The sequence below is a fragment of the Galeopterus variegatus genome, unplaced genomic scaffold (assembly GCF_000696425.1).
Source record: "Galeopterus variegatus unplaced genomic scaffold, G_variegatus-3.0.2 Scaffold2950, whole genome shotgun sequence".
NCBI classification, from domain to species: Eukaryota; Metazoa; Chordata; class Mammalia; order Dermoptera; family Cynocephalidae; genus Galeopterus; species Galeopterus variegatus.
In genome coordinates, this window is record NW_007729061.1 from 26,669 (window position 1) to 52,349 (window position 25,681).

General features: G+C 42.0%; 1 protein-coding gene across 7 annotated transcripts in view; it reads right to left on the bottom strand.

The window, feature by feature from the left end:
- Window positions 1-1,217: 1,217 nt before the first annotated feature.
- DCLK2 (doublecortin-like kinase 2) overlaps window positions 1,218-25,681 on the bottom strand; it is a 150,681-nt gene continuing 126,217 nt past the window's right edge. For 4 of the 7 annotated variants that reach the window (XM_008583518.1, XM_008583517.1, XM_008583516.1 and 1 more), the window contains 8 exons: window positions 23,868-23,987; window positions 23,490-23,636; window positions 14,805-14,938; window positions 14,290-14,367; window positions 8,816-8,912; window positions 7,979-8,059; window positions 6,732-6,848; window positions 1,218-1,804 (listed from right to left, as the gene is read on the bottom strand). In XM_008583518.1, coding sequence (XP_008581740.1) covers window positions 1,577-1,804; window positions 6,732-6,848; window positions 7,979-8,059; window positions 8,816-8,912; window positions 14,290-14,367; window positions 14,805-14,938; window positions 23,490-23,636; window positions 23,868-23,987 — 1,002 coding nt within the window. In that variant the 3' untranslated portion in view covers window positions 1,218-1,576. Of the gene's footprint in view, window positions 1,805-3,135; window positions 3,149-4,008; window positions 4,089-6,731; window positions 6,849-7,978; window positions 8,060-8,815; window positions 8,913-14,289; window positions 14,368-14,804; window positions 14,939-23,489; window positions 23,637-23,867; window positions 23,988-25,681 lie in introns of all 7 variants that reach the window. The other 3 variants (XM_008583520.1, XM_008583519.1, XR_551287.1) reach the window with 2 other exon arrangements.

Here is a 25,681-nt window from a genome sequence, read left to right on the forward strand (position 1 = left end):
AAAAGACAAAAAAAAAAAAAAAAAAAAAGCAGACAGGAGACTGCACAACCTCTGAGACAGACACACGCACACACACACACAGGGGAATAGCCATCCTGACTTACTTCCTATGAAGCCTGATCTTCCCTGCTGCTGGTTCTATAAGATCCCTCTGTCCTATAGTGATAACCTCTACTTATTTTTGAGCTTTGGTTTGTGAGTTTGTGCACCTGTAATCCGACAAACTTCAACCAAGACACATCTGTTTGTTCTTCCCAAGCCTTCCCTTCCCTTTGGTGACCCTAAAGACTTGTAAAAACAGCCACTGGCACTTGCCGGAACATAGGCCAAAGATGCGAGCTTTGATCACATGTCCTCTGCTGAACAACAACACAGAAATCTTTGCCATCCCTAATTACTTTTTCTCAAGAGGAAAGAGTTTATTGCAGGTTGGGTACACTTGTAGAAGGCAAAAAATCCAACAGTGAGAATGAACTACAGGGCCCACTAGTTTAGAAGATGAGCAGGAAAACTAATACACTGATTACGTACAATTATTAAAAGGAGCAGGGTGGAGGGAAAAGGAAAGACTGCCAGCAGCCTCTGAGAAGGTTGACAACAGAGCGGCCCTAGTCCTGACTGCCTTGAGGCAAGTTTCTTCGCTGCGATGTCCGGCCCTGCTCCAGATGAAAAGCGGATGATGGAAGGAGACACTGGTGGCTACTTGGGACGCGATTGACTCTGCTCCGTAGTGACCGGCTTGCTGAAAAGAAACTGCCTCAGCCAGGGCAATGCCACATGCACCAAGCCTTCCGGTAGAAAACCCAAAGGGCAATTTCATGAGCATTTCCTAATACATAAGTGAGAAGAGTTGGGGAAAGACACAACGTCTAGGGAAGAAGTGACCTGCTGTAGTCTGTGTACAAATAAATACCAAGTGTTGTCTTAAGTGAGCCCAGCGCCGCCAGCCGATTGGCTGTGCTGCTTCATTGGGCGTCTGAAAGCACTTCTCAAAGTCTGGAATTAGTGTCCAACGACCAGATTGTCCTCTTAGGTGCTCATTTCTTCTATTAGAAAGCCAGGCCCCTCAACCCCCCTCAGCAGAGGAAGGTGTCATGTCACTTCTCACAGGACACCCACACAGGGACAAATACAATTCTAAGTCTTTTGTACAAAAAAAAAAAAAAAAGAGGAGCACTTGAGTTTAAAATAAGGGAGAGATCTTGGTTCATCCAAAGTATTTCTATAAAAATGCATTTAATACTGAATAAAAGTTGCACATTCTCCTGGTGAAGCTGTAAAATGTCACTGAACTGAAAACATGGATGATTTAAAATGAGTTATTCTGAATATCTGTCACCAAAGCTGACATGGTATATGATACCTCCAGGAACTGAAGGCAGAGCCCAGAGTGCCAGACAAGGCCACGCCCCAGCACCGGGCTCCTGGTTCCCAGGCAGCCTGAGGAGAATGCCAGCAAACTCACGAGCAAGCAGTCAAGAGAGAAAGGCTTTCAGTGAGAGGGGCACGGCCAGGCTGAGCAGACGAGCCGGCTCCTGGCACAGCAGCAGGCGGCTTCGGCCTGTCTGCACAAGGCTCAGTCACGGTGGCGGCGCCAGGTCCCTGCCCGCTCACAGCCTATGGCAGCAGGAGGACAGGGGGGTGTGGGAGATTCCGGAGGGGCCGAGGCCAGGGCTGCTGCCCCAGACACAGGGGGCTCCTCGGCTGAGGGAGGAACTGCAGAGATGTGCTCCATCCCGGGTCTGCTGCTGTCTTGACAGTGCTTGCCGCAGAAAATCTGCCCCTCCTTATCTAGAGCCGTGTTCTGAGGAAAAACCAGCAGAGACAACACATTACCTCAGCCCAGACTTGGGTCACAGCTACCACGATCAGAGAGCACGACAGAGCATGCACGAGACTCAGAAACAGAAGAGGAGAAATAACGTCCAGCTTCTAACAGAAGCCTACCAAAAAGCAGTGGTTTAGGGTACCCTCCCCTGGGGAACCATCTATCCTTGGCCTCTGCTCCCATCGAAACTGGGCTGCCGGCCCAGGGAAAGCACAAGTGGGTGGTAGCTGGGCTCCGGATGGCAGCCTCAGGTGATTCTTCTCCAAGCTTTGAGCTGTGCCTGAGTTCTGGGGGGTTCTGCCCACGCCCAGACCTTAAGCCCCCAAAATCCCGAGACAAAAGGCAAACCCTACAATGGCACTCAGTCCTTGGCAGTTTACTTTTATAAAGAAAGTTCTCCATTACAGGTTGAAAGTTATTCATATGCTATATAAATAAATAATCCCCTTACGGCCCAAGTGGTTGTGCTACCTATACAAGGCCTGGAGTCAGATGGAGCAATACTATCCATTTTTCAGACCCTCCACAATCTCCTACCTCCTCTCCTCTTCATGTGAGGGAAGGCCTCTTGACCTTGTCACATCTCCAAAGTTTTTAATCTGCTCAGCTCCTCGGGGAGCAGAGCAATAGCCCCAGAAATGTGAGGAAATCACCTTGCTTTCTAACCCAGAGTGGGAAGTGAGACCTAGTCTTCTCTTCTCCTCCTTTGACACACCTGGAGCATTTCTTGCTTGTCCAGTTATACACATCAAGCTGCCGTCTCACTGGATTTCCCAAACGTGATGTGACTGTGGTTCCCAGACATCTCTAGCTAAAAGGGACAATGACCAGGAAGCATTTTGTAATCTAAATACCCTGGGGGGGAAATGCACTACAGATTCTTTCAGGACTTTAACCAAAAGAAAAAAAAATGGAGAAAATAAGTCAACCACAGGGCTTTCTAAGATAGACTATGTGGCTGCCTTCAGTACACTTGCTGGTCTCCACAGGCCCTGCTGAGCTCGGTTGAACATTCTATAATTTCCAAGGACAATTTCAGTTCCCTGGAGAAGAGGTAACTGTGGAAAGGCCTGGTCACAAACTTAGCTTCCACGCTCCCAGCATCAGAGGCAGCCAAACCACCCCCTAGTGAAAGAAGCCACCAATGCTGACAACAGAGAGAGGCAGCCGACACTTCTTCCTACCACATCATTTCTACTAGGTAGAAGAAAACAGCCACCCCCCAGTTATTTCTCCTTTTCCCTTCCTGTCGAGAGGACACACAGGTGAGCAGCAGAAGGGAGCATTGCGGTGCAGTTAGTACGTACCATGGCCTGGGACCTAGTCAGAGGGAAGCAATGCAGGCGGCGGGAGTGGCAAGAGGAGGCAGGAGAGAAGCAGGGACAGAAACTAGACTTACTTTAAACAGAAGCAACACGAGTAAAACAGTTTTGTCTTATCTTAAATTAAGGAAACAAACCCAAATCGTTCCCCAATTTCACCCTGAAAGGAAGCACAGTCCCTGAGCAGAAAAAGCAATCTATCTGCATCCATCCTTTCTCAAGTCTGCGCAGCCAGGGGCAGAGTGAGGGCCGCTCCTCACCGTTCCCTTTCCTGCCACAAGGCGGCCTCTTCTAGTCTCAGGCTGGGATGAGCCCAGGGGATGAACGATGAAGCCGTCCTGCAAATGCACCGTCCTTTCCTAAGCGTGCTAAGGAAGTCGAAGAGAATGCAAGTGCCATCCCACAGGCCTCTCTGAAACCAAAACCTAATCTAATTCTCTTCTTTATCCCAAAGGCTGGCTGCCATTACACTGTCTTATTGATAAAAATTCATCTTTGGACGTGTAGATGGAGAAAGAGAACAAGCCTTTACAAAGGCACCCATCCTATGCTGTCATTCACAAGAAGATACTTTTTCACCTAAATAAAAAATAACATTTAGCAGAATTATTGGAATCCTCCTCCCATGCACTCGCCAGGTTTTGATCTGGGAAGGAAGGCAGTGTTGGCAAGCTGGGAAGTTTTAAAGTTTTCCAAGGGTGTGCTCGGCTGGCTGGAAGGAGGTCAGTAGGTACAGGAGACCACACCAATGAGAAGCTAAGAGCTGGACGGCAGTGTCAGAAATCTGAGGTAAGCATGCAGATTTAAGAGGGGCTGAAAATTAGGAGTTGCTCTGATTAAGCACAGCATGTTGAATACCAGGATTTTGCTTCAGGATTTCCCATAGTCTCAACTGGGTAAACGAAACTCTGAGGTCTCTCTCAAACTGTCAAATCAAACTGTCAAATAAAATGCAGACAATAGCATCAACTTTACTTTCATTCACCTTTATTTACCAATTCCCATCTATAATTTTATCACTGGAGACTCAGGCACCAAACTTTGGGGAGGGTAATTATAGATAGAAAGGTTTTATCTGTAAGTTATACAACAGTGGTCTGATGATTCAGCCTCAAAACATTTATATGCTGTTTCCACTATGATCTGATATGATATCAGCCTCACATCCTCCAGCTATGAGAACATATGAATACCAGGGAGCGTCATTTTGAGGTTAGTTTTAATAGAAAAACATTTAAAACTGTTCCCAAGGACAGGACACACGGACACACAGGAATGGTGAGGAGGAGACACAGAAGCATGACCAGCTTCCCCACACAACCATGCCCCAGGCCGGGTCCTGACTTGGGAGAGGATTAGTCCCCCGCTGCTGGGGACAAGTCAGAATTCACAGGCCAGCTTTCTGACCACTGAGAATCTGCCAGAGACGAGCTTTATTGATTTCTCCTGTAGGTACGGATTGTGATCATGACATTCAGCAGTCCCTCAGAGCTACAACCTGCAGAGTTGTGTAGGGAACATGGGGTTAGAGGGAACCCTGCTAACTTGCACAAAATGACAACTGAACACACATGTAAACACACAACTTGTACAATCACCACGGGAATTACAGATTCACACAAACCTCCTGTTAAAGCTCAGGGGTCTGACATTTGACCGCTGAACTCCTTCAGCAAATGGAAAAATACCATTTGTAAACCACATGATATAGGTTCTGTCTGAGGGAGGGGGGTAGGTGTCATTATCCAGAACAGAGCCTATACCAGGCCATACGGTAGAATGGCCAGTTGCTCCAGAACCTCAGCTGAGAGTTGGTCATAAAGAGCTGGGCACAGGCCTTTGGCTATCAGTTCCTATCTGGGACCCTGAGTTCCTATCTGGGACCCTTAAGAGTCACTGAGTGAATTCTCCTAAGCCAATGGTTCCTCCCCTAAGGGGAGACTCTGAGGCTTAATTATCATACAGTCATTAAATTTTGATTCCAACAAATCTCTGTATTTAAAGATTTTCATGACACGTTGAGTATGCCAATTTTTAGCGCTTTGTCTAAAATTTCCCCAAAGCAGCCTCACAACACAGAGCACGGCAAGACAGTGCACTATGCATCCCATCCGACAATACCAGCCCTTGCGAGGGGGTCACTTGCAAATGATCTTGTACTGCTGGCTTAGTCAAGATGGTTCTTTTTTCAAAGAGTTCAAAAAACTGTAATTCTGTGACAACTCTGAACTTCTCAGGCTTTCAGCAAAACACTACTCAAATACTGGGAAAAACCTCAACTCAAGAGACCTTCCCATTATGCTGGCACAGAGCACCCCAGTTCGCAAACTCAGGCTTTGTCTGGAGAGGCACTTCCGGCAGGAGCCGCAGGGACATACAGAGGCCTGCCAAAGCAGCACGGCCTCCCCGGGAGGATGCTGGGTAAGTACAGCGGAGCAGTCACAGGGCCGGGGATTGGGGGTGGGGTGGGGGGGACAGTCCTTCCAGCTTCTATCTGGACCCCACGTCCTCCTAGGCAAGAGTGCTAGACTACGAAGTGCCATGAAAACAAGCAACTGTTTTCTCTCTAGCTGGGTACAAAACAAACAGACGCTTTCCCAGAGGGTGACCTGAGGTAAGAGTGATGGAGCTGTGGAGATGGCCCCTCACTAGCTGTCAGGACCCGACCTCAGTCACAGGTGGCCCAGGTGCTAACACTGCAGGCCCCATCACCTCATAAAGTCTGGCTCTGAAGCTGCTCCAGCTGACTCTGGCTCTGGGGACGGCACTGCATACCTGCTCGCTGCTCCTGTGAGTGGGGCAGGGAGAATGGGCACCACTGCCCAGGACACAGGCTGGTTTGAACCTGTGCACCATGACAGGCAGAGAGGCACTCAGAGCAGCTTCATGGCCCAGCTTTCCAAGCCAGGGCTGGGTGTACTCACTTCTGGTTCAGTTCTATTTTTTCTGCCCATATTTTCCTTTTGCTTCACTTTAATGTTACTTTCCATTTTAATCTGTTCTATTTATCTATTTGGGTAAGATACCTTAAAAACCATTTTGGAAGAAGAAAATTCTGAAAAAAATATGGTGATTATTGTTACTGACTTCTCATAAAATTTTACCAGCCCTGAAAAAACTAATATTTTTATAAAAAATGAAATTTGTTTAGCTTTGGCTATTTCTTTATCCCAAAGAATAATTCATGCCTCGAATAATCTATTTTTGAAGCCTTGAATGGGTAGGGAGTTATTTCCTTATACTGCAAATCCCACCCGGGCTTGGGAATCTCTCTCCAGATGAGAAAGCAGAGAAGAGAGTGGAAGCAACTGTCCAGGGGGGCCCCAAGCCCAGGAGCTCCTTGGCACCTGGACCCATCAGACTGACCTTATTGGTACCTGCAGTGCCCCAGGCCTGAGAGTCAGGCCACATGACTGCGCTTCACGTGCCAAGTCAATCTTCAAGTGAAAGTAGAAACATGGAAGATACCAGCTTCCATGTGAAAGAAGCTCTTGGCTATTTACTTCAAAAGATTCAGCGCTGGCTCAGCAGTCAGGCCAGACACTGCAGCTTTCCATGGCAGAACTATGCATCCCACTTACCATGATAACGGAGACCCCGGTGGTGGTGCTGTTCTGTTTGGGAAGCGCATTATTAAAGTGCTGTTTTAGTTTACCTGTTACCTCAGCTTGCATATTATTCTCCTGGGAGGCATCATCCTAAAGAAAGAAAATCAAACAATAATATTTGATCCTTACCTTTAAGCTGTCTTTTCCTTAACAGCCCCCCGGCCTCCCCGAGTCTCCTGACCTCTTCCTAAATGGACCCATCTTAGCCACAAAACTAAGGAAACAAAGATCTTTCAAAAATAATTGTTATTCAGAAGTCCTGTGTCCTCAGAAAGACCCTATACCAGTCACTCCACGCCTCAGGCCTAGAGTCAAGGAAAGAACACAGGTCTCCGATGGCACAAGGAGGACATTCTTTAGGCTTCTGAGACCCTCCCTCCCAGGAACAGAAGTTAGTATGATCTTTCCCAAGGAAACATCAAGATTAATTAACAGTTTATCATTTTAATCAAGAATGCATTTAGTTGTTAGTCTTTTCTAATCATAAAGAAATGTGGCATCTCAGCTACTTGGTCCAGGAGCCAAGTCCCTAAGCCCAGGAGAGCGGCAAGCAGGGTTCAGAGAGGCCGCCCTTGACTTCAGAACGTGCAGGGCAGTAGAGGTGCACAGGGAACCACCAAGTCAGCAAAAGCCTTTGGCTAGGTCAATTAACTTCATGCTCCTGGAACCTCTGGAAATGAGGGAAATGCCAACTCTCCCACAGTCACCTCTAATGGACCATGTTTACCCTAAGCCCAGAGGTCAACATTACCCTCTGCCCAGCTCTCAAGGGGACTGTCTCTCAGCCTCCCCATCAACAGCAGGAGGTCTCCTGTGACCATGTGCCATAAAGACAGAGATCAGAGTCTGAAACATGCTCATCTCCAGGGCAAACCCTGAAAACTTTCAAAGAAGAGCTACAGAACTGAGAGCTAAAAGGCTCCTTAGGGGCATCATGACCAACCCTGCTATTTCACAGATGAAGAAACTGAGGCCCAGAAAGGGACAGTGACTCGCCTAGGTTTCTCACAGAGCAGGATCTAAGATTGGGACCCTGGTGCTGACTGCGTTCTCCCAGATAGCTATCTTTATGCTACTTGCTCATTAGGAAACACAGACATTTTGTCTGCCATAGAATGTGGATGCAGAACTTTGCACATACAAAAACCACAGCGAGGAAGCATGCTGTTGGTGACCACAGCACGCACAGACGTTCATTCCCTGGGACTGTGGGTACTTACTGACACCCAGGGGTGACTCAGGATTTGTCCTGCGGTACACCGAGCTTCAACGTTTACCTGAAGCATTTGACTGATTAATTCCTATAAATAAATAATAAGTAAATAAGAACATATAGGAGGAGAAAGGGGATAATTGCAGCATAAGTACGGAAATCTGAGTTTACACCAAGCACTTCAAGAAGAATAGCCAACATAGCTGCTCAACCATTTGTACTTAAAACTATTATCACCTATACTCCTAGTGCCTACCAGGCACTTACACCAAATGCAGCTGCCTCATGTCAGCAGAATTACCAAAGAAGAGAAGGTCTCTTCTGAGTCTGCATGAAACCAAGACGTTTTCTCCTAAGAGTTCTGGTCATTATCACAATTCCACAGAGTAAAATTGCAGTGTTTTTCCTTTTGGCAATTCAGTATGTCTCTTGAGTTCATAACTATAGTCAATACATATTTCCTGAATAAATGAAAGAATGAATGTTTAGAGCTTAGAGGAGCATGGTAGGATAGTAGGGCAAAGTAGCAAGAGAGCCAGACCAGCTTTCAGAATTTGGTTAAGAACTCCAGAGACCACACCATGAGATGAACAAAAAGAAGAACCACACATTAAAAGTCAAGGAAGTCGGGGCTGGCTGGTGAGCTCACTTGAGAGAGTGGTGCCAATCACACTGAGATCTACGGTTTGGATCCCCATACTGGCCAGCTGCCAAAAAATAAAAATTAAAAGAAAAAAGTCGACAAAGTCCCTAGAGCTCAGTACGAAGAGAAGCTATAGCCCCACGCAATGGGTGAGGACTGCCCAACGTAACTCAACCCATAGAAACAGGTCCAGATGGCTACCTTGGCTGAGTCTGTGATGTTATCCCAGTATGGGGCCGGAAACTCCAGCTTCCCAGCCAAGATCTGGTCGAAGAGATCTTCCTGGAGGTTGTTCTCACTAGTGACAAAGAAATGGAAGAAAAGTCAAAGTCACCATACAGTTTTTCAACAAAATGCTCATGGGAAGGTTGAGGAAAGGAGTCCAGTCTTTCTAGCTCAGGCATTTCATATCTCTATTGTATCTCTCAATTGCATTTGTGATAAATTTTTCCTTTTAGACAATAAGCCAAAGAACGTTTCCACAGGCCTGGGAATCAGACAGAGACAGAGAAAATGACTCAGGAAACATGTTTACAAATGCAGAGTTTCAGTTTGGGAAGATGAAAAATGTTCTGGAGCTGGATGGTGGTGATAGTTGCACAATAATGTGAATGTACTTAACACTACCGAACTATATGCTTAAAAATGGTAAATTTCATGTTATGCATATTTACCACAATAAATGCAAGAAAAAATGAATCCACAAATAATTTAAATCTTCACTTCAGGGAAAAAAAAATCAGCATATGTCCTCATTCAATCTCTCGTGGCAATAAGAGTGGAGCAGCAGCAAATCTGAGTCAGGTCTACTTCCCACTTTTCTAATAGAATAGCAAAAGATTAGTACAATAGGCAGCATATGAAAAAATCTGGACAAAACATTCGTGACTTAATAGCTCATTATTAGAGCTTGACTTCCACTTAAGTTCAGTCTGAGAGAAAGAGCCCATCCAAGGACACCAACTAAAATTGCGCAGGCTGAGGCAAACCCACCTTGGTTGCTCATAGGTGGGCGTCCCTCCCCAACCTGTGCCTGACCATCCCATCCTCACACGTGCACTTGCTCACACAGTTGGTGCCGAACAAATAAACAATCACTTGACTTTTGATGGAAGGTGCCAAGGAAATGTGAAAACACCACTGGGAAAAATTCAGGATGTCGGATGTCCCCCACTTCCCATAAAACTTCACCTGCATGGCCACAGAGCCCCCCTCACTCGGTGGGTGCAGTGAGGGCCAGAGTGAGGAACAATGTCATCCACTTTCTAGGGTCCCAGAAGAAAACTCAGAATGGGCCGGAGTCAAGATCAAACCCAGGGCTGGAAGTTACGTCGCAAGCGTGCAACAGTACTTGGAATTTCTCCACCCAGCCTTCAGGGTTTTGCTATCAACCCTCTCAAAGGGGGACAGGACAAGTGTGGTGCCCTAGAAACAGACTGTCCAGGGCAGTGTCTAGACAGAAATTCTAGGGCTGTGAGATGATACGGCTGCCTCATTCCTGTTCCGGTAAAAAGAGTAGAGTTTGTGAGCTTTACGAATATCCATGACATCTAACCAAGCCCAGCTGAGGCACTCTGAGAAGGAAAGTCAGGCCAGATCACCAGGCAAGGCAAGGGATCCCCGCTGCTCTCCCCAAAACTTTCTAGGTGTCAAACTGTTTTTTTCCCCCTTTTCACTGTTATTTCCCTGCTGACTGAACTCAGCTCAATACTGTTTCAAAATGAGTAAAGAAACACAATGAAATTTTTACAGAAATCTTTAGAAAACCGGAGAACCCCAACAGGGTGTTAGAAGATATAAAAAAATTACCTATTTCCAGAATTGTTCCTTTTAGCCATCTCTCCCCTATTACTCCACTTGTCTTCCCTTTATTTTTTTGGAATCTCAAATAGTTTACGTTTTGTTAATCCATATAGCTTTTATTTTGCTAAATAAATAGCTAAAAAGCTGGAAATCTGTCTGCAGCAGTTATTTATAACACTTGGTTCTTGGCAAGATATCCTGTGTCAACAAATAAAACCCTAGTACGTCTCAGCAATTAGAACAGGACCCTGAAGGATCAATGCTGAAAACTGCAAGGGCTTTGGCAGTTTCAGCTGCCCCGCAGTAGAAGAACAGAAAGCTAAAGATATTTTATCCTTCTTAGTAGTCATGTAAGAAAAGCTACTGTCATTAAATCTACACTGGATTTATTATCACATTTATACTCTACAATCTGGCTGAGATGCTTCAGGACACTTTTTAAAAAAAATCTAAAACAATATAGCCCTTGGGGCAAGGTGCTGTAAATCTAAAAATGCCCATTAAGAAAAACTTCAAAACCAACAAAAGAATTTGTGCAAACTCTCTTTTTTCAATGATAAGTCATTAAAGGTCAGAAAAGGTAACCTGAAAACTAATTCACAAATGATGTCCAGACATTTCACTTACGGGGTGTGTATATGTCTGTTTTAAAAGAAACATCAAAAATCTCAGCACGGTCATACAAATAATACTTTTTGTCAGTGGCCCTAAGAATAGACTTGCTTAGGCAAAACTAAAATTTTGGGCACCTCTGAAAAACCAATCTTCTTCATAGTAATGATGAATCTGATGTTGAAAAAGACTGCAGAACACATGTCAAGCTAAGAATAAAACTTGACAAGTCTAAAATAAGAAAGAATGAGAGATGCTACAGTTAGAGAAGCTGAAACTGTAAATTCCAAATAACAATTTTAGTTTAAAAGCTTTGGGTGAAAGTTTTTGTGTAAAACAAAGAAAACATTTTGAAATATTTGTTTGAGAGACTTTTTAGATAAAAATTTATGTTGGTAATCTATTTTATGCCATAATCATTTATCCTTATTTAAAGTACCATTTCCATAATTTACTATATTCATTTTTATATTATAGTAGGTTACAAAATCTATCCAGAATGTCTCTGTATGCTGTGAAGATGCTTCTCTAACTATTGTTTAACATATAGATTCTCTTACATCACAATATAATATGAAAGAGGGAAAGTATTTTCTTAAAGTTTAAAAGTAAGCTACCTGGAGCTATACGACCTGCTTCTGAATATAACATATATGGGCAGCAGCTTTCAGGATGTAGCTTTACTGCTTTTGATTAGCCAAACTTATCTCCAGATTCTACAAAGAAGCTGGTGCCCACTAAATAACAATCCATGATTAGTATCTACTGTTTAATCTGAGTCTCGTTTTTGTTAAAAAGTAAAAAACAAAGAAAAAACTCCCAGGCTTCACTGGCAACTGGGAACACTAGAGGGAGTTGTGAGCACACATTCCTCTAAAACTGATCCCCAATACCCTTTTCCAGCTGATCTCAATTTGGGTTAAACAAGGAGGAGAACTTAGCTGGCTCCAGGATCACCTGCTATCAAAACACACTACCTTTGTACATTTGACTAGTTCCCAATACAGGCCATCACTGACACCAGCCAACACCCAATGTGACTGTAAAAATGGCAACAAATTATTCCCCTCCCTCTATGTATTAACTTAGTTCATTTTCTCCCACATTTACTCTAGGATCAGCTATTTGGCTTGATTTGCTTAATGGATATCAACAAGCATGAGGCAAGCAGAGATGCAGAAAGTGCTGGGGTGCTGGATCCAGCTCATGCTTTCTCTGGCTGCTTTTGGGAATCCCGCATCCACCATGACATGAAGCCCAGGCTAGCCCATTGGAGGATGAAAGGCCAAGTCATCTCTGTTGTCCCAGCGGACATGCAGCCAGCTATCAGACATGTGAGGGAGCCTGTCCTAGGCCATCACGCCTCCACTGAGCCAGCCCAGGCCAGAAGAACCATCTAATTGTCCTGCAGAACTGTTTACAACCATAACTTTGGGAGTAGTTTGTTATTCAGCTAACAGATATGTGCAGTAAATCCTACAGTCTGTGTAACCGACCTAGGCAATGATCTTGGTGGAAGACCATGATGTTGACAGCCAGATGGAAAGAGCTTCACCTATAAAAACCCCACAAGGTCTCACTAAAATGCTCATCTTTCACTAAACCTTTTGTGATTTCCAGCCCTCAGCTAAGCATGCCCTCATGGTCAGTTTATTCTTCTTCATCAATATTCTTGTGATGTGTATCTTTATCTACACCATAAGGCTCTCAAAAGTAGAGAATAACATCTCTGTGTCATTCTTGTGCTTACCGCAATGTCAGTAAAAAAAAAAAAAAATTGTTCAATTCAATTGAAAAACTGAGAATTTAAAAAAGATCAACCTTTCAACTTTTCTGTATGTTTGAAAGTTTTTATAATAAAATGTTGAGGGGGGTAGAGATAAACCTATTTTTTACTTCCTGACCCAGTACATAACTAACCCAGTACTATAAACACCATGACATAGACAGAATGTTTGTCTCCCCCAAATATTCACATGTTGAAACCTAATCCCCAATGTATTAAAGAATGGTATAAGGAGGTGGAGCCTTTGGGACTTTATTAGGTCATAAGGGTCAAGCCCTCATGAATGGGATTAGTGCCCTTATAAAAGACCACAGAGATCTACTACGCAGTAACAGGGAGAAGATGGCTGTCGATGAATCAGGAGGTGGACCCTCACCAGACACCAAACCTACTGGTGCCTTGATGTTGGACTTGTCAGCCTCCAGAACTGTGAGAAATAAATCTGTTGTTCATAAGCCACACAGTTTATGGTATTTTGTTCTAGCAGCCCAAACGGACTAAGATAAACCATGACCTCAGGGATTACGATTTGATTACCACTTTATTCCCAGCACTCAAAAGAGTGTCTGGTACACAAAGCTGCTCAACAAATATTTGTAAAGTGAACAAAGGAAGGGATTAAAATGAAAAGATAGCTCAAGAAAACACAGAAGAAAATCAAACACAGTATCATTAGGTGAACTTCTGCTTCAAAGTCATTCACATGCTCCAGAGTCGGAGATAAAACTGATCAAAAGACAAGCTGTGGCTGAAGTCCCTCACTCACCCCCGGTACCCAGACTGCTGGGTCAACACGTGTACTTTGGGCCCTTGTCAAACACCTTGACCATCATCTGTGCACACCTCTATGCACGCCTCTGTGCATAGCCAGGTGAAGGCTATGGTTACCAAGAGTCAGTCTGTTTGCTCCCAGGCCTGTTTATGCCAACAGTATCTGTAATTGTACTTAATTAAATATTATGTGAGCTGACAAAATGAACTTAAAAAGAAAGAGTTCCTGTTTCTATGAGAGCAAAGTTGAATGCCTTGGAAAGATATGAAAGTAAGTTGTTTAAAAAATTGCTATCAAATTAAGTAAGAAAGACAACCATCAAGAACTGGAAAAAGGTATACCAGTAGAAGGATGCAGGTTGCTTCATGAGGATCTTAAAATTTTTCTTGTTTAAAAAGACTGAGAAATTGGAAATTACGGACACTGTTTATGCATGTATTTTATGAAAGAATGACCACAAGAAGTCAGAGGACCATACACAAAGCAAAGGCCTTGCACTCACATGAAAAGTATGGTCAATGAATATACATTATTAATAGACTGTAAACTAAGATAAAAAATGAAAAGTGTGTTTAATGTAATTTTTAACTGACATTTTTATTGACCAACCAGTTTCTGTTTCCAACGACCAGGAGTAAAGTATCTGCTTCTGGACCAAAGGGAGAGAATTTACAATTCAAATATGGTCAAAGAGCTACTGACCTTCGGAATGGTGGGAATCCACAGAGAAGAATGTATGTGATCACGCCAGCTGCCCAAATGTCCACCTTCAGGCCATAGCTGGGAAAACAAAGTGGGTGGGAGAGGGGAGAAATAATGATACAATTCCCAGAAACCTTCCACATTACTGGCATATTGCCTTTGTTTATTAGGAAAAAGGGTCTTTGGGGGTATCAAATTGTTTATTTCATGTAGAAGAATTAATTACCCTTTGGACAAACACATCTCTTTTTTTCCCAACTTAACTACAATCTCAGTGGCTACTGCTATGTTCTCAAGACTGGCCTTTGCACAAAAAGTCCAGGCCTAGGGCTCTTGCACGGTTAAGTACAAACTCTAGTTCCTGAGGTCAAAGTCATGGTGCAGGTAACACTCTCTCTCTTCCTCCTATTCTCCACCTTCACAGGAGACACTGAATACACAAACAGCAGAAACAACAAAAACATACCTATTCCCATCCAAGTTAAAGCACTGACCAAAAGCACCAGGAGTCTTACCCAGTTTCAGCAATGATTTCTGGAGCCACATAAGTTGGTGTGCCACAGACTGTGTATAAAGGGCCTTCCACCACAGTAGCCAGCCCAAAGTCCCCCAGTTTCAAAGATTTAGTTCCATCAGGATATTCACACACCTGGAACAGAAACCACCAACAATTGGAAGTCTTTGTTTTTCCCTCAACAATTGCAAGAAGGCACTTGGAATTAGGCAGAAAGGACACATACTAATAAACTCAAAAGAAATCTCTCCTTATGATACCATGATTTATTTTTGTCGCTATGAAGTGCTAATTTTTCTCTTAAGAGATTTTGCATGATTATGTGAAATTTGGAAGACAGTATTTTCCATCTTTGCAGAAAGTACCCTACCTAGGAATATAATGAACACATGAGCTTGCTTACACAGCAGTCAGCGATGTAGGTGGAAAGCCTGGAGGTGGGAAACCAACCTTTACTGCTTACTGTGTATGAGGTACTTGAGAGCCCAAGAAATGGTGTTTATTAAGCATCCACCAAAGCACCACATGTTCTCCAAGAGACTTGCATGCTTAGTTTAGAAAATAAAATTAGAGGCAGGAATGCAGGCCTTATTCTCTGGATAGTTTATGATGAAATATGAATATCACATAGGAGAAAACCTTGCAAGTTTAAGGAAAAAAAATGAACTTTGGGATCATACAGCTTGAACTCGAATGACAGCTCCACTCATGTCCTAATTGTGTGACCTTTGAAATCCGTTTAACTTCTCTGAGTATGTTTCTTGTTCTCTAAAGTGGAATGACACCAGTACCTTCCTCGTGGAGTTGGTATGAAGATGAAATGAGACAAAACTTGGAACAGGGGTCAATAAATTTCCCTTCTATTTCCTAGAAGGGCTGGCTGGTTAATTACCATACTGGAAAAAGTTTAAAAATATTGGTGAATATGTGAATGTTTCTGCTTAAACTGAAGCAACTTTACTAGAAAGTATTTCAGCAATATATATCAAATTTCTTAATATTGTTTATAACCTTTGACCCAGTAAGTCTACTCCTAAGAACCTACTCTGAGGGAAGAGAGATGGACCCAAAGCTTATAAACAAGGATTCCAATCACAGAACTTACTTACAATTTGTAAAAACTGTAAGTAACCTAAACCTAAATGACTAAGAAGGCAATGATTTAGTAAATTATAGTACATCCCTATAATAAAATGTCATGCATTTGTTAATAAGCACTTTTCAAATAAATATCATATGGGAAATACTATATTACATCAAGTAAAAAAATGAATACAGACATACCTCATTTTATTGTGCTTCACTTTATTGCGCTTTGTAGATACTGGGTCTTTAAAATTTTTATTTAATTAATTATTTTGTACAAACTGAAGGTTTGTGGCAACCCTGCATACAGCAAGACTATCAGCACCATTTTTCCAACAGCATGTGCTCACTTTGCTCTGTGTCACATTTTGGTAATTCTCACAGTATTTCATTATTATTATATTTGTTATGGTCAACTGTGATCCATGATCTTTGATGTCACTATTGTAATTGTTTTGGGGGCACCACAAACCATGTCTATATAAGAGAACTCGATAAACGTTGTGTGTGTTCTGGCTGCTCCACCAACTGGCTGTAGCCTCATCTCTTTCCCCCTCCTCTGGCCTCCCTATTCCCTGATACACAACAATGTTGAAATTAGGCCAGTTAATAACCCTACAATGGCCTCTAAGTGTTCAAGTGAAAGGAAGAGTCATATATTTCACTTTAAATCAAAAGCTAGAAATGACTAAGCTTAGTGAGAAAGGGGATGGCAAAAGCTGAGACAGGTTGAAAGCTAGGCCTCTTGTGCCAAAGAGCCAAGTTGTGAGTGCCAAGGAAAAGTTCTTGAAAGAAGTGAAAACTGCTACTCCAGTGAACGCACACATGATAAGTGAAACAGCCTTACTGCTGGTGTGGAGAAAGCTTTAGGGGTCTGGACAGAAGATCAAACCAGCCACAACATTCCCATAAGTCAAAACCTAATCCAGAGCAAGGCCCTAACTCCCTTCAATTCTATGAAGGCTGAGGGGTGAGGAAGCTGCAGAAGAAAACTGTGACTCTAGCAGAGGTTGGTTCATGACGTTTAAGGAAAGAAGCCGTCTCCGTAACACACGAGTGCGAGGTTAAAAAGCAAGCACTGATGCTGGAGGACCCAGCTAAGATCACTGACTGAACAACAGATTTTCAATGTAGACAAAACAGCCTTATGCTAGAAGAAGATGCCGTCTAGGACTTTCACAGCTAGAGAAAGTCAGTGTCTTGCTTCAAAGGACAGGCTGACCCTCTTGTGAGGGTCTAATGCAGCTGGTGACTTTCAGTTGAAGCCAATGCTCATTTAATCGAAGGGCCTTAAGAATTATGTTAACCTAGTCTGCCTGTGGTCTTTAAGTGGAACAACAAAGCCTGGAAGACTGCGCATCTATTTGCAGCATCATTTACTGAATATTTTAAGCCCACTGTTGAGAACTACTGCTCAGAAAAAAAGATTCCTTTCAAAATCTTACTGCTCATTGACAATGTACTCGGTCACCCAAGAGCTGTTATGGAGACGTACAAGGAGATTCATGTTGTTTTCATGCCTGCTAATATAACATCTATTCTGCAGCCCATGGATGAAGCAGTAATTTTGTCTTTCTAGTCTTATTATTTAAGAAATGCATTTCTTGGGCCGGCCCGGTGGCGCACTGCTACAGTGCGCCGCTTGGGAGCGCGGTGGTGCTCCCGCCGAGGGTTCGGATCCCATATACAGACAGGTTCCCGCTCACTGGCTGAGCGAGGTGTGGGAGCAACACCAAGGGTTGCGATCCCGTTGCCGGTCCCGGTCCGGTACGGGCGCGACACTGAGGGTTGCGATCCATTGCCGGACACGAAAAAAGACAAAAAAAAAAAGGGAGGGGGGGGGAGAAAAAAAAGAAATGCATTTCTTAAGGCTATAGCTGCCACTGTAGTTATTCCTCTGATGGATCTGGGCAAAGTAAATGGAAAACCTTCTGAAAAAGAGTCACCCTTCTAGATGCCATTAAGAATATACGTGATTCATGGGAAGAGATTAAAACATCAACATTAACAGGAGTTTGGAAGAAGCTGATTCCAGCCCTCACGGATGACTTTGAGGGGTTCAAGACATCAGTGGAGGGAGTAAATGCAGATGTGGTGAAAACAGCAAGAGAACTAGGATTAGAAGTGGAGCCTGAAGATGTGACTGAATTTCTGCCATCACATAATAAAACTTTGATGAGGAGTTGCTTCTTATGGATGAGCAAAGTAAGTGATTTCTGGAGATGGACTCTATTGCTGAAGATGCTGTGAACATTGTAGAAATGACAACAAAGGGTTCAGAATATTACACAAACTGAGTTGATAAAGAAGCAGCAGGGATTGAGAGGACTGACTCCAATTCTGAAAGCAATTCTACTATGAGTATAATGCTATCAGACAGCATCGCATGCTACAGAGGAATCTTTCATAAAAGGAAGAGTCAATCGATGTGGCAAACCTCACTGTTGTCTTATCTTAAGAAATAGCCACCCCACCTTTGGCAACCTCCACCCTGATCATTCAGAAGCCAATGACATAGAAGGAAGACAATCCAGCAGTGAAAAGATTACGACTGGCTGAAGGCTCAGATGATCATTAGCATTTTTTAGCAAAAGTGTTTTTAATTAAGGTATGTACATTGTTTTTGTTTTAGACATAATGCTGCTGCACACTTAAGAGACTACAGGACAGTGTAAACATAACTTTTATATGCACTGGGAAACCAAAAATATTCGTGTGACTCACTTTTTTGTGATAATGGCTTTATTGTGGTGGTCTGGAACCAAATCCACAGTATCTCTGAGGTATGCCTGTATTCAAAATTATATGTAAAATATAATATCCCACAATGCTAACAAGTTTATCTCTAGGTGGTAGCATTAAGGATTACTTTAATTTTCTTCTTTGTACTTTCCAGTAGTTTCCAATATGTTTACAATGAATATGTACTGGTTCCATAATCAGGAAAAATCAATTTTATAGATAAGCAAACTTTCCTTATGAGATAAAAGTCTGAAAGTTAACATTCTAAATGGATAGCTTTGGAAGCAAACAAGTGTACATAACGGCAAAATTCAGATTTGACTGTGTTATCCTTAACTACTCATGTATTTTTATCTTTTAAACATATTTTTCTTTGCTTTTCCTCGTATTTTACCATGAACTGAACCAGATTTTCATCTCAACCACTACTAAAGGAGGAGAAAAATTTAGAAAATGATATTTTTTCAAGATAAGCATGTTAACGTCATCCATTAGTCTGATAACTTAATGAGGGGGAGGGATTTATACAGCCATCAATAAAAAAGGATCAAGAACCCCAGGGCTCCCCCATATCAGTGATTCTCCAAACTTTACAGGCATCTTGAAAAGGATGACACTGAAATACCTCCCTTTCCTGTGACGCTCTTATCCACTTAATAAGAACATTTTTCACCTTGGTATTTTAATAACTTCTTCCATGCTTATGTATTATATACACGTACCCAGCATACATCTTTATGACTTTAAAGTGCCATAGGAGTAATGGTGAGGATTTTGAGTTCCTCACAGATATTTACAACTCTGAGCCAGCCCAAAACTCAGCAGAAACATACTCAAAACTATTAATGATTTAGCCTAAAGTGAGAGATTCCAGATTCTTAGTCATTCCACAGCCTCAGTACAACTTTCCATCCATTATGTTTAATGTAAACATTAATAAGAACCATCTGATATAATTATAGTTAGAATTTATGATGCATTTACTGAAACCCAGACTTTAGAAATTCCCTAATTGCAGTGATAAGAACATTATAAGCACAATTTCCTAAACGTCTGTATTATGAGAGTAAAAAACAAAGTCTTATTAATGTCATTGTTATTTTGTTTTTATAACTTAAAAATACATTTATTAGGCACAATTTTTGAAAAATGTTTATGTTAAACACTCAATTTAGAGATGCCTATGGGTATTTAGGGGTTGTTGTCAGATACTCAGAAGTCCCCTTTTTACTTCCCCTATAAAGAATTCAGAAACAGATGCAGAAGCATAAATAGAAAGGGACTGAACAGTCTATGATTGCTGAATTATGTCTGGGCAAGTGGTACGCCATGACTAAACATCAAAAAGGAAATGTCGTAAGGGGCAGAGAAGCCTGAAGTAATATTTTATCTGATTCATCTCTCTCCAATGCTAGACACAGAAGCAAATATGTAAAAGATAATATGAGTAAATTTCAAATCTTAGCTGGAGATTCTCTTCAAAGCAGGAAAAAACATAGAGGTTTATATAAATGTGGGAACACACACAGTACTGTTTTAAGAACCTGATTTTAATAAAGAAGTGAATAAATGAACAGGGACCCCAAAGGCTTTCTGGCAGAGTTTAGTTCTCCCAAGTAACTGACATGTTTAAGGACTTTGGAGATTTTAATATTCTCCCAAATATTATCTCATTGGATCTCTACAGTCACCCCACTGGGCAATTAGGCAGAGAACTGTTATCTCCATTTTACAGATGAGGAAACTGAGGCACACAGAACTCAAGTTATTAGTGAGTGGACAAGCAGGGATTCCAGCCAGGACCATTATTGGTTCTACCCCACCATTCTGCAAAAGATTTTGTAACTGAAAAACAACGGGGTAGACCTGCCAGAATGCTGACTATAGCCTGCATTTGCACACAGATTGAGTGGATTTAAACAAGCATAACCCTGCAGTATTCAAATGTTCCACCACAAGCTGAGAGATGTCTCTTTCAAAAGTTGCTCTCAGAATGCAAAAATAAAAAAATGTGAGGAATGCAGATTCCACACACACAGTGAAATGCTGCATGTTCCCTAAATAAAATGTCTACATAATGATTTAGAAGGACCTCAAATATGAGAAACCAAACTTCTTCTCTCCCCCGTCCCCAGAACTCCTGGAAAAGCTGGATTTATCACTGGTCTCCCTCAGTTAACTCTGACAGGGCACCACCAGGCTGTAACTCACAGCTTTAACAGCCACCCTGTGCTCCCTGGCATGGCGACCCATACATCTCTGCTGGCAGGGCTTTAAATTATGACACTGCTTCCAGAGAAGGGGATGCAAATCTGATGTCTGAATGCTCACATGTTTAAAAACTGAATTAGTCCTTAGAGCAGGAAGAGTCTGACAGTCATTCTGGGTATCTACTTTTAGGGCCTCAATGGCAATTTCTCCTCCTAGGACAATGTCAACCTGACTAAATCTAGAATTGCTGAATGGTTTAGTTATTCAATGGCAGACATATGTTTTACTTAGATGTGTACAACTAAGGTGGTTTCTGAAGCCTGATCCCCCATGGCTTTTCTGCATCACACATTAGCCTCATCAGACAACAGTTTTATATTCCCTCCCCTTTGGGCAGCACAAGGGGGTTGCTGCAGGTTTTAGAGAAGTGAACACTCACTAGTCCAGGTTAAACTAGATGGACGTGATTCTGATTTCCTGGTTAAATTCTGAGACACATGCTACTGGAGATGTCAATCCCCATTACATCATCTACCCTTGATACATGACAAGAGAAAAGCAGATATCAGATTCTGGGGAGACTTTACATATATTAAACTGAGAGCGGAGAAGAGAAGAAATGGGAGGTGAGAGTGGGATCTGTGAGCTGGGAAATGGACACTCTCTGGTTTACAGGGAGGTTCACTAATGCCTCAGTCACCTTCCTCACTGGGCCTTAGCAATCAGAGCTGCAGGACAGGCTGGCTCCAGAGTTACCAGTGATTCCCCGGGAACATGTGGCTCCTATATTTACAGACAATGTCAATAACTGGAGCCACTGGGGTGAGGTGAGCTGTGAGAGCATGAAGAAGTCAAAGGGGCACCCTCATTGACACCACAGTACTTGTATCTGGCTGCACTTGGAGAAAGGTGGCCCTGTCACCTTTGCTAGTGAAGCCCCTAGCCAAATTCAGTCAGATGGTGGAGGTGCCTGGCAGACACTGCAAGGTCATAATGGGTGGGAAGCCTGTTCCAAGGAGAGCACATATCCTTACTGTCATCCTAAGACTTGGTTTAGAACTCTGTCTCCATTCCTCATCACAGTTCACAAAACCCAGTACATAACACGCCTTTTTTCTTTTTAGAAAACAGAGCAGGGATATTTCTTTTCCTAATAGGAACATACAGAAATGAAATAAAATTCCCTCAAGGAAGAAGAGAGTAATAAAAAAAAGCACACACTTTTAAGTGGACACTCAGAAATCATCAAATGGTATTACCAAAAAGGGAAAATGAATGCTGTAGATTAGCAGGAAAAAATTAAAAAGCCCACAGGATGGCACTATAGCCTATACACCAATGCATATTCCTTTCAATGCATATTATTTGTGCAGTATTATTTGCGAAGTAAGCTCTGAAGACTTGTGTTCAATCTCCAGCTGCTAGCTGAGTGCCTGTGAATGGTCAACCACCAAACATTTATTCCGTATGTCCACTATGTGCTTACTTGGCTGTCCAAGGCACTGGAGATATAAAGATAACTGAAACACAAACCTTGTCCCTATGGTACTTACAATGTAAAGAAGGAGACAGACAAATTAATGATAAAATCACAACACTGTGGCAAGTGCAGCAGAAACCAGAGGTGGCCATGACTGAACTCTGCCCAGAGAGTCTGGAGCAATGTCAAAGACGACATATGCTCAATGTCTCATAAGATAAATGGGTTTCCCCACCTTGCTGGGAGAGAAGACGTTGCAAATAAAGACCAATATGGACAGAAGCAATGGAAGTGTAATGCTGTTGATAAAGTCAAGTCTTAACTTCTCAGGATGGGGGAATAAGCTCACCTCCCAAGCAGTAATTATGATACTCAGTCCTGAAAGGTGAAAATAGAGATGCCAACTATATTGTGTGTATTTGGAGGTGTGTGTGCTTGCAAAGTTTCCCAATTAGCTTCTCTAAAATTCCTCTACAATGTAGTCATGAGGACTAGCTATCAGCTAGCAAGCAGTGTTTAGTTACTACAGCCCACCATGAAGATGAGTTAAATATGGCTTGAAGGTGACTGCCATGCTGGGTCTGGTGGATAAGGAAGGGTTAGTAACAGGACAGGAGGCTGGAAAGGTAAATTTGGAGCAGCTTATGAAGGTCTCTGAGTGCCATAGTAGAATAAGACTTCTTCTACAGAACAATAGGATAAAAAAGACTTTAAACAAGAAAAATTAGCTAAACAAGAAAAATCATCTGTAAAGCTAAGATGAATGAAGTAGACTATTTCCAAAATTCTGTCCTGCACATAAATGAACCTCTGTTTTACTTCTGTCTCCTATGAGCCTATGTCTCCAATATATTCCAATTTTTTGCCCCACAATTTTTCCTACTCACTTTTCTTCAGTCAGTACCATTAATCAAAACATAAATGAAAATGTATTTTCTAATGTCTGGTAAACAGTAATGCAGATCAGTTTAAGAAATCTGTTAGTATTTTATGGTTATTGACTGGAGTCTTGATAATTTTCTAAATTTAAAGTCTCTTAGTGCCTTATTGCAGGATTAGTATAGACTCTAAAATGCCGTTATTTGCATATGATTGTTTGCATATGATTATGATCATTTTAAAAGAAGAAAAGCATGAGTTGGAACCAGAAAAGCAGAGCTAATGTACCAGAAGATTCTCTGGCTTGATGTCTCTGTGTACAATGCTGAGGCCATGGAGATACCGGAGGGCGTTGGCTAGGTTGTACACCATGGCGCTGCCGTCCCTCTCAGTGTACTTGGTTGAAGAGGTAATTGCATCAAAGAGATCTCCACCCTAAAGAATACATAAAATAATGTATCAAAACATCAACAGTGCAGTCCTACAAAGGTAAGAAAGAAGGTTCATCGGTCTGGAGTAGATGAAGAAAATGATAAAAGTGCCACTAAAATTGATGACTACAAATAATAAAAGTTACAAGGTAGTGAAACACTTTTCTGATTAGATCCTTCAAGAATATTGCAACTCTTGGGATTTAGCATAAAGGAAATCTCTCCATCCTCTTACTTTAACCAATTCCATCACCAGAAAGAGCTCCGTTGCTGTTTCCATCTCCTCAACCAGCATGATGATATTGGGATGTTTCACTCGGCGCAGTATTGACACCTCATTCTCAATCAGGTGTTCCTGTCAAAGAGTGGAGAGAGGGAAATCAGAAATCACAGAACCCTTTTCTTTCTCCCTATGGCCTAAAGGACAAGAAAACACACAGTCTAAAGATCTGATGCCAAAGAAGCATCTCTACTTGCACAAAGACAACCAAACCCTGGCCTAGTTGTCCTGCAGGGTCAGGAAAGGTCAGGGTGGACATCTCATTGCCACTAGCAAAAAGAAACAGACTTCTGAACATCCCCTGCAAGGGATCAGTGGTGCTGCCCTAGCACATAAGGCAATTGCCCTCTATTGCTTCATTATTTCCAACACCTTGAGAGGCTGTGATGCTATGAAAGCTTGGGCACACAGCACAGTGTTTTGTAATTCAGCTGGAACCACATTTTAATTTCAGTACACTCAGAAATAAAGACTAGGCATATAAGAAAACTTTGCATGTTTATGGCATATAACTTCTGGCATTAAACATTTTAAACCATTACCTGTGTAAATTCATGAAAAACAAACTTTCTTCCTCTATGTCTGGGTATGAAATCATTTACCAGATGTATGTTCCTTATCATCAGAAATCTGGAAACATACAGTTCCAAGGGGACCACTATTCTCATTTTAACTCTAATCACTTCTCTGAAAACACCACCTAATTATCAGTCCTGGTGAGTAATGCATTTGGGATCAGCACTGTAGGAAGATGTTTACTTACAGAATTAAGGAATTATTCTCAATACACCAACACATGAATCATGAACATGATTGCTTTGTTTTAAATGAGACATGAAAACCTCTCAACAATGCCACATTTGCTGATCCTCATTAACTTTAATGATAAATTATTTTGAATTTAGAGAATGCTCTGTAAAATTTGATAACTGCTCTCTTACATGTTCTAGGTATTCAAATATAGCTTCTATATAAAACCTACAAGAGATATCACTTGCTACTTAAAAATACATATATGTGTATATATAGATTTATATGTTTGTGTATCACTCATATTGTTCTTTTTGCCTTTGCTATCATGAATCTCAGAGCTAAATTTAGTGTTCTAATAGAGTAGCAAGATAAATATTTTATCCCTAGGTTCAGGATACCACTTAAGGGCTCCTCTCTTGTCTTTGTGCATCTATGTGTACATTTATTTTTACTCCAAGCCATCTCAAATCCTTTTTGACAATAGCTGGATGTTTAAGTTATAATAAATAAATAAACAAATAACATACAGAAAAAAATCTGTTGCAAGCTCCTACACATGGGGGGTTGTTTCTTGAGTGTTGAATGCACTGTGCTTGTCCAAGTAGTTACTTAACAAATGTTGGCAAATGGCAGTGCAAATGCTAAACAGAGGTAGGGGAAAGAAAGGAACCAAGATTTACAAGGGAACTGCTCACTATTTGTCAGTTGCTGTGCAAAGTACTTGCGTAATGTTTTAACACTTTATTCCTTAGAACAGTCCTTGCAGGTAGGAATGTAAACCTAGGTTTCTGACATCCCATCCCACATTTCTTGTACTACATATCATCACCTTTCATAGGGGAATACTTTGGTAAAAGTTGAGATTTTTCAACATGAAAATGATAGCTATAAAGCTGAAAATATTTAATTCCTTGAAAAGATAGGAACAAGTGGCAGCATCACACTGGGCTGGGGGTTAAGAAACACACCAGGCTTCGTGCAAGGAGGAGAATCTAGTCTCCTTTTAATGAATTTTA